The sequence below is a fragment of the Engraulis encrasicolus genome, chromosome 24 (genome assembly GCF_034702125.1).
Source record: "Engraulis encrasicolus isolate BLACKSEA-1 chromosome 24, IST_EnEncr_1.0, whole genome shotgun sequence".
NCBI lineage: Eukaryota > Metazoa > Chordata > Actinopteri > Clupeiformes > Engraulidae > Engraulis > Engraulis encrasicolus.
Genome location: NC_085880.1, coordinates 42,824,385 through 42,834,384, shown reverse-complemented (window position 1 = coordinate 42,834,384; position 10,000 = coordinate 42,824,385). Strand labels below are relative to the sequence as shown.

The 10,000-nt window shown below is 42.8% G+C and overlaps 1 protein-coding gene across 1 annotated transcript in view; it reads left to right on the top strand.

Annotated features, from left to right (window-relative positions):
- The window catches only part of mlip (muscular LMNA-interacting protein), a 52,561-nt gene that overhangs the window by 34,611 nt on the left and 7,950 nt on the right, over positions 1-10,000 (top strand). Inside the window, 3 exon segments of the mRNA XM_063191362.1 lie at positions 1,214-1,264; positions 3,963-4,007; positions 4,263-4,394. Coding sequence (XP_063047432.1) covers positions 1,214-1,264; positions 3,963-4,007; positions 4,263-4,394 — 228 coding nt within the window.

Here is a 10,000-nt window from a genome sequence, read left to right as displayed (position 1 = left end):
TTGCAGTACCTTTTTTGACCATTTCCTGCACAGTGTCCCTTTAAGCAAAGGTACAGTACAGTCATCCTGTTAAAGGGTAACGCAGGGGTCAGGAACCTTTTTGGTCGAGAGAGCCAGAAAAGCCAATTTTTAAAAAATATATGTTCATGGGAGCCATACCATTTTAAAAGCATGTGTTTCAATTAAGCCCAACATTTTTAGAGTGTACTGTCAAGTTACTAACAGGTAGGAATAGGCCTAAGTATAGGGTTGCCAACTGTGAACTTCACTATGGCGTGGGTCTGGGGGTCCTCCCCCCGAAAATTATGTATTTCTTAGATGTAATTTCCTGCATTTTAATGCATTTTGACGTCCTGTGTCCTCAATAAGGAACCCATAGTATTATTTCTGAATACGGGACGATTCCGTATTACAAGGGACTGTTGGCAACCCTAGGTAGGCAAGAGCCAGATACAGTTCCCAAAAGAGCCACATGTGGCTCTAGAGCCATAGGTTCCTGACCCCTGGGGTAACGTCTGCCAATTCCAATATGCTGTTGTATTTCACACACTATCCTTGACTTGTCAGTAGGCCTACCCGGTGATGCTGCATTTTTCGATTCATAGGGTTACTCCAACTATCATCCAAAAATGTATTGCTGTTTGCTAGTTGTCTGCTGATGTTGCATAACCTTATGGATGTTATTGGGAATAAATCAAGATGTTTTTCTGAAATGTAAACAAATGCCTGCCCCCATTACAATGACCAGGATCTCGGAAAAAAATTCTCAGGTACTGACAACAGGGTAGTGTGAGCATTACAACTGCATGTCGAAATTGGCTGAAGTCATCCTGTTAAGCTGAGACATGGCAGGAAAAACACTTTTACTCCTAATGATGACTCAGCCATCTTGTATCGTGACCAAAACTTCTGTTCTTTTTACTGGAGCTATTTGTTTATTTGTTCATTTGTTGGATCCCCATTAGCTGTGACATTGCTACAAGTTGCTGCATGTTGTTTATGGCCTATTATACAGTATGCTACATTAAAAGTGATATCTCTTTCTCGCTCCCTCTCTGTGCGTGTGTGCGTGCATGCGTACTTGTTTGTGTGTGTGTGTGTGTGTGTGTGTGTGTGTGTGTGTGTGTGTGTGTGTGTGTGTGTGTGTGTGTGTGTGTGTGTGTGTGTGTGTGTGTGTGTGTGTGTGTGTGTGTGTGTTGTTTTAATCCTGTAGAAATACACACCAAGATCCTCACCAAGAACAGCAGGAAGGGAAACGAAATATGTGAGTAGTTTTACACACACACACACACACACACAAACACACACACACGCGCACACACACACACACACATGGATGCACACACACACGCACGCACGCACGCACGCACGCACGCACACACACACACACACACACACACACACACACCTCCCCTTACACCCACACTTGACCACATCGTAGCATAGTGTGGTGTTGTGTGGTGTGGTGTGTGGGTTTTTACTGGATGTAAGTCTTGATTACAGCAGTTCCTGGAGCTAGCATAGAGAGGCCGTATTGTCCAATCAGTGTTTGATTGGCCACGATAAATCAGTGGGCACACACACAGTACAAACACACACGGACCTGTCCTCTCAATGTCACTTTGAAAATAAAACTTACCCTGTAGGCAACTTATATATACTTATAAATAACTAGAAAGAAAGAAAGCTGTTTGATAGAACATTTTGACTGTTTACACCCTATTTTTTTCAAGTCTTTCTGCCTTGTTTTTGGGGGGTTAGAAACTGGAATGTCAAAATTCGCCCTACCCCGCAATGGTGAAGAATCCTGGATCCAGATCGTCATCGTGTATTACTTGTTCCTCTTGTCATTTCCAACAACTACATTTCCAGGACAAAATTTCATCAAAATCCGTTCATAACTTTTACAGTTATCCTGCTGACAGTCAGACAGACAAACCAATGCAACCGAAAACACAACCTCCTTGGCGCAGGTAACTACTGCCTTAGCCTGCAGCTAATATGAATTGTGTCATTTCATTAAATGGTATGATAAACTGTGAGAAAGACATCTTCTTTGCTCCTTGTGTTAGACAACCAAGACACGCATTTGTCCTGCCCTTGATCTGCCTGAGTTTAAAAGACCACAGATATGGTTAGAACTAATCTTCCCACAGGCACTGCATGACTTTTTCAGTTAGAAGTCTGGACAAGCAATAATCCAAAGCTTCTTCAGCAAAAGATATGATTAAATAAATTGTCAAACGTGTGTCCGCTGTGCTCTGCCAAAGTTCTACGGCACTGATTTTGTGATTTTGTTTGAAATGAAAATGGCTAGAACTCGACATCAAAGCGTTGCCTAATACCTCCTTGCTGCGGCCATCTTGAAAGCGTTTGCGTTCAAAAGTTAACCTGCTGTTCATATATCTTTGATTGAGTGTTAGCACACAAGATCAAAGTCAAAGTCAATTCACCCATTCAAAAGTTACTGCGCAAAATGAAATGTTAAACATTTTTGATGGGTGAACCTACGCATGGACCGTGCCGTGAGAAACGAGCTGAGAACAGTTCTCTGGTAGGCCCACATTTAGCAGGTGTGATGTAATGGTTAGGCCACAGGGGTGTCAAACTCAAATTGACAGAGGGCTAAAATCAAAATCTGGAGCGAGCGAAGTTGCTCGCCATACGCAAATCTCTTTTTGTGCAAAACGGACTAAAATTTTGCACACACACACTTAATACTTAATAATATTTAATATAGGCCTATTTATATTTCATAAACAGATTACCATCATAGTTCAAATGTACCTGCACATATTCTGTTCCATATTCTGTTGCAAGTGTGTGCTGTTTCACTGGTCTATGCCCACTCATATTCCTGTGATACACAAATCTTCATGTTTAAGTCTTAATATGCGACTCATTTATGGTGTATGAGGGCCAACTGTAATACACATTTAGAATGATCCAGCGGGCCAAATAAAGCAACTCTGCGGGCCAGATTTGGCCCCAGGGCCTGAGTTTGACATCCCTGTGTTAGGGTGTTGGCCCTTACATCACAAGGTTGCAGGTTCAATCCCCAGCCTTACCAATCCCTTCCTCCATCCATGACTGAAGTGCCCTAGAGCAAGGCACCTAACCCCACAGTCCTCCAGGAACTTGTAAAATCTGAGTGGTTTTCCTGTTGCATTTGCAGTTGACAAACAACCGTATGACCTGTTGCAAAGTTTTAGAATAAAACTTAAGCCTATTCCTGTATTTCAATTAGTTGGGCCCAGGGATGTGCATGTTTACTCTTATGGCTTTTGATATCATGCAGTATGACCAATATCCTTTGATATCTGTAAGGCGCTTTGGATAAAAGTGGTAGCAAGGTGTAATGTAATAATGCAATGCATACAGGGCCAGATTAACACACAGGCTAGACAACGGCTGCAGCCTAGGGCCCCCACCTGCCAGGGGGCCCCACAGGCTAGATAGGGGCTGCAGCCTAGGGCCCCCACCTGCCAGGGGCCCCCACAGGGTAGATATAGCTGCAGCTTAGGTCCCCCACCTGCCAGCAACCTGCAGCCTAGGGCCCCCACCTGCCAGATTAACACACAGGCTAGATATGGCTGCAGCCTAGGGCCCCCACCTGCCAGGGGGTCCCCACAGGCTAGATAATGGCTGCAGCCTAGGGCCCCCACCTGCCAGCAACCTGTAGCCTAGGGGGCCCCAGCCCATCTTAATCACGCCCTGAATGTATGGAATGAATGTCATGGAGTGTCATCACATGATGAACATGTAACCTGACATTGCTGTCAGAGATAAGAGGCTGGTGAGGCGACTGCTCTCGACCTTCGCTATAATGAACTTGCACACAGATAAGCATATGATGCTGTGACTGTCCATACATGATCCTGTTTCACTTGGATGGAGACTTTGTAATGCAAATAGGATGCCTGTTGATTTAAACTACAGATATTATCTTTGTGTTATTGCAGGCGACCTTCTATTTGAAAGCACCGGGTCCAACAGAACCACTTGTGGTAGGTGTAAATGCATATCATATCCAGTATTCTGCTCAGCAACATGCCATAGGTATTTTTAAATTAATCTTCTAGCAATAGGTGTTATAGTATGTGTAGATTTTGATGTCCTTTTTGCCACCCTGCAGCCCCTGTCTCTTTTTTAACGAAATAATTCAAGCAGTTATATCCATTTTGAAGGATCGTTATAGCTTCATCCCATGGGAAATACAAGATTTAGATAACTAAATGTAGCCTACATATCTTTTCCCCTAGACAAAGCCAGGAGTTATACGCCCTGCCTCTGTTCCTTTGAGACTACCAACGGATGATGATGATGATGATGAGTACTTCCCAAAGCCATTCAAGACAAACCTGGACAGACACACTCACAAGAGCCAAAGCCAGGTGAGATCGGCTGTCTTTTGACTGCTTGTACTGGTATACACACAGTAAATTAATTACGTTGATTCAATTACTTTACTTAACTAATTTAACACTCAAGAGAGTTGAATTATTTAACAGTCACAGTGTAAAATGAACACTGTAAAACTTAATGCAACTTACTACAGCCAGTCAGAAGTGCAGCACTGCTTTCACCAACATTTAGAATTCAGCACAGGAACTTAGAGGAGATGTCCCCTAAACTCTATTAAGATTAAAAAAAGATAACTTTTAAATTTTTGTTCTGCTCATTTTTTGTTGTTGTTGTTGAGAGAGAAATGCTGAGATATATCACTGATTTCCATTGAGAGGGACTGGCATAATTAGCTTGCCCAGGGGGGCCTGCCTTCACCCTGGTGTTGTCTAGTTCCAGCTCCCAATGGAAACACCAGGAGATCCACGGAAACAAATTCCCTTCAAATGTCAGGAAGCAATGTGGCTATCTCACTTTTGAAGTATTTTTCGGGGCTTTTTGGGCTTTATTATTATAGGACAGTGTGAGAGTAGACTGGAAATGACTGGGAGAGAGAGATGGGGCAGGGTCGGGAAATGACTCAAACCGGGGTCCCCATGGGAAATGTAGCTCAAATGTGGGGGGCTTAACGCGCTGCGCTACAGCACCCTCAGCTAACTCACTTTTGACTGTTCCTCTGAGACCAAGGGCAGAGATAGGTTTTCTAGTTTTCACACCGCATTGATTCTTTGATTGGTCCGGAAGAAACATCTCTGTCCAGTACAATCATAACAAAAAAGACAAGGGAATGAAAGTAATAAAAAAGGCTTTTATAGAGGTGACTCAAAATAAATATTGACACAGTAATTGTTTTGTGACTGGTAGAGGGGGGAAAAGTACTTATTGGCTGTTCTGTTCAGGAAAAGGGACTAAAAAACATTTCCAACTGCTAGGCCTACAGTAGCCTCGCGAGCCATCCTACGTACTTCTGCCAAAGGATTGGCTCCACTACGGTAGTCTGGCCTTGCTCTTCTCTGGAATGCCAGATCGGTGGGATTTTGATCGCAACGCCCCCCATCTAATCTAATCAGAAAACAGCCAATAAGCGAATAAGCACCCCACGTGGGGAAGAAAGGGGGAGGACGCTCGTGACTATGACTAAAATGTCTGCGCCAATGGCTCTGGTCTGCGCTATGTTGTTGTTGAGTAACTGTCGCCGATTGGGTGAGAGCTGTCCAATCATTTCAAACCATAACTGAGTGCAAACTTCCCTATTTCTGCAATCGCGTCAGATCACACAACTTCCAGACCATAAATACGAAATGAAATGGTAGTATTATGGGATGGTCAGGACCAGGCTAGGCCTACAGTATGTGAGGTTGTGGATTATAAATGTTTATTTATTTATAAATGTTAATTCAGGTTTCCCACCCTGGGAAATCCCATGCTGCTTTGCACGATCATTCTGAAAGACAGCATGGGTGCTGGACTAAAGACAGTGGCCTGAGCGAGGGAGCCAATCAGAGAGCGGAGAGGGGGTGTAAAGACAGTGACGCATACTACTCGACAAATTTGAAGTTAGCTTGCAGTTTGTTTGAATACAACTAACACAATTGGCTATGTGTAACGGAGACCAACTAGCTGAGTGTGCCGTGTAACGTTAGTAACCCTCCCTCCCAAAGCTTCAATACAGTGCGGTAGTGTTGGGCTATCAGACGGGTCCTTTAGCTCAGCGGTCTCATACTGTGCCTCCCATTCCCAAACCGATGTACTATAGTTGACATTCAGTTGGCGGGCTCCAGACCTTATCTCACTTGTGATGGTCTGGTGTGAACCAGGAAAAAATTCAGGCCATATCAAACGTACAAAAGTATTCTCCAAGGCAAGGGAGGCATACATTCAATTTCATTGTGTGCAGTGTGCCCTTGTGTGCTGTGTCACAATGACAATGACAGTCAGTGGGAGTTTCCCAGGTGAACTTTAGCAGCTTTCACTTCACTTGTTATGCTGCAATCCTGCGCATGGTGAAATCATCTCTTCATGTTCCTATCATTACACAATATTCACTATGATGATGAGTCATGCATGATTCATTAGACCCCCTATTCATGTATGATCGTAAACAGTAATAATTGTGACAACTTTTAAAAAATAGAGAGATGTAAATGTCATTAGCAAAAAAGAACATGGCATCACAACTGATAATGTCATGCATGAAAAGCTGTCACAATAATTACCAACAGCTGTGTAGAGTGAATTGAATGAATAATTTAGTGAAAACTGCGTGGCATGTCAATCTGAGGTGAGGTGCATATCACAAGGGCCATGTCATCCTGTGGAGCGTGAAGTCAGGTATTAGCTTTGGTTGTTTGACTAGTCAGGCAGATGGCTGTTTATTGCTTTGCCGCTATTTATACGCCCTGACGATGGCAAAGCATAGCAACCTGAAAGACATGACATATAGACCAGTGTCGAGGACAGTAGGGGCCTATATCCAGTAGTGATATACGTCTGACAAAACATTTTTATTACCTCCGCCAAGGAGGTTAAGTTTTCGGTCGTGGTGATTTAACGCATGAGCGGATTTAGACGAAACTTTGTGGAATTGTTGGAAATGATCAAAGGAACAAGTGATTACAGTTTGGTGGTGATCACGAACTGGAACCAGGATTTAAAAAAAAAAGATTCTTCACAATTGCTAGTCTACAAATCTAGACACTAGACACCCCTAGTGACAGCAAATTGAATTGCGGGACAGGGTGAATTTTGACATTCCAGTTTCTAACTCCACAAAAAGAAGGCAGAAAGACTTAAAATAAAAATAGGGTGTAACATAGTCAAATCAAATGTTCTATCAAACAGCTTCCTTGGCGGAGGTCTGCATTCTCTAAGTGCATTTCGTTTTTATTTTCAAAGATATATTTGGGCTTCATGGCCTTTATTGGTGACAGGACAGTTTGGAGTGAGACAGGAAATGAGCTGGGAGAGAGAGAAGGGGAAGGCTCTGCAAATGACGGAATCGAACTCGGTTCGCCGGTGTAGCAGTGCAGTGCCTAGCCAATTCAGGCATGGCTGGTCCATGTCATGACATTTAGATGTCAGCTGCTGTACAGTAGGTTTTCAAATTCAAGAGACTGTTCAGACATTGTCTAAAGTGTTACGCCCCTCTGCTCCCAAATGGCAGGTCATGGCCGTAACTACCATTGAGGACACAGAGGTCATGTCCTCTGTATTTTTTTCAGAGATGTAAAATGTATCTAAAGTTTGTATGATGAAAATCAATATATGATCAACAATGATAAATTCAGTCGGTATACATAACCCCCATTTATCCTCAAGGCTGTGATTTATGAAAATAAACACATTCTAAATGTACAGCAAGCAGTACAGCATGCAGTATTTGACCTCAGCATTTGAAAATGTGTCGTTACAGCCCTGGGGCTAGTTATGTGTTTTGTTCAACTGTCCATTTCTGTTGTAGTCAGACCTCACACCTCTGTAAGAACACGCTTTTAAAGAACCTCTGTGTCAGTGAAATTGCGCTGTCCTGACAGCCTAAACACTGCTCTCATTTCAAGAGGCTTTTAAGCAAACAAAGCCATCTCAAGTCACATCAACATGTCACAACATGTTTGTTTTTGCAACAAAAAAAAAGAGCTCAATTGCAGACGAGACATATACATGGCAAAACAACTTTCGGACCAATGTTATTAATATTCAAGCGAAGAGAAAGGACCGGCTGGCTGTGCTTTTGGACAATGTTGGCTACTGTTTTAGAGAGGGAAAGAACTTCTTGTCATGTGCATTGAGCTGATAGAGTCGTTTGAGGAGGGTGTAATATTGTGCATAGTCAGTATCAATAATTCATTTTGAAATTAATTTGCCGTATCTCAGTGGCTCTTTACATCAGCCAAAGAATGAACTCACATTAGTCTAGACAAAGGCATGCGGAGTTGGTGTTCCCTGTGTTCCCACACACACACACACACTACATGCACATGCACATGCACACACACACACACACACACACACACACACACACACACACACACACACACATGCCGCTCAAGTGCAGTACAAACACAACACACACACACCAAGTACACACACACACACACACACACACCAAGTACACGCACACACGCACACACACACACACACGCGCACGCACGCACGCACGCACGCACGCACGCACGCACGCACGCACGCACGCACGCACACACACACACACACACACACACATGCCGCTCATATCAGACCCCTGTGGTTTTCTTCTCCCTGGATAGCAGCCTGTTGTGTCGACAGCCCGGGGTGTTTCACTTCCCAGAATGCCTCACTATCAGCCTCAAAACCGCATTCTTTAGATGTATGTTCACCGACATAAACACACTGGCAGCCAGGGATGGACTGGCCATGCGGCATAGCGGGCATTTCCCGGTGGGCCACGCACCCTCTTGGGCCCTTATTTCCAGAAATAGAAATTGAAAGGTTTTTTTTAATATTTCTGGAAATAGAGGCCCACGAGGGTGCGGGACACACCAGAGACTCAGTTCTGCATCGCTAATTATGAGGGGCCCCTGTAAGCTTAAAGTGCCCGAGCCCTATTTCTCCCCCAGTTCAGCCCCGCTGGCAGGAAAGTATGCAGTGTTGAGATATCGCTTAATGTTGAGATGTCTCTTTATGTCTGGTATTTTGCAATACGATTATGATAACAGTGCTTCACTGTCTTTGTTTTCTTCATTTTTTTGTCTGTGAAGCTGTTTGAATTACAATGAATTTGTTTTGGATGATGGACAATCTAAATTGTACCGTGCAATGCAGAATGTTACGTAACGAGCCCCTGGGAAAGATAGCACTTTACTGAATGAATGAATTGCAATAAATGTTTCTTTTTGGCAAACAACAAAGAACACAGAAAGTGCAATGCAAATGTTCTACCAACATTCGAGTCCATTGTGTTCAAGGCTCGCCCACTGGTGCCCACCTCATGCCCCCCCTGCCACCTGTTGATTGTGATTATGGTTGCCAGGTCTCAGCAGTGTATTCTACTTTTTTGTAGTGGGTATACTGTATATTTGAGTATTTTTTGTAGTGGGTATACTGTATATTTGAGTCTTTTTTGAAGTGGGTATACTGTATATTTGAGTCTTTTTGTAGTGGGTATACTGTATATATGAACATTTTTTGTAGTGGGTATACTGTATATTTGTGCATTTTTTGTAGTGGGTATACTGTATATTTGAGCATTTTTTGAAGTGGGTATACTGTATATTTGAGTATTTTTTGAAGTGGGTATACTGTATATTTGAGTATTTTTTGAAGTGGGTATACTGTACATTTGAGTATTTCTTTAGGTGGGTGTACTGTATATTTGAGTATTTCTTTAGGTGGGTATACTGTATATTTGAGTCTTTTTTGTAGTGGGTATACTGTATATTTGAGTATTTTGAGGTGGGTATACTGTATATTTGAGTATTTTTGTGGTGGGTATACTGTATATTTGAGTATTTTTTGTAGTGGGTATACTGTATGTTTGAGTATTTTTTGAAGTGGGTATACTGTATATTTGAGTATTTTTTGAAGTGGGTATACCGTATATTTGAGTATTTTTTGTAGT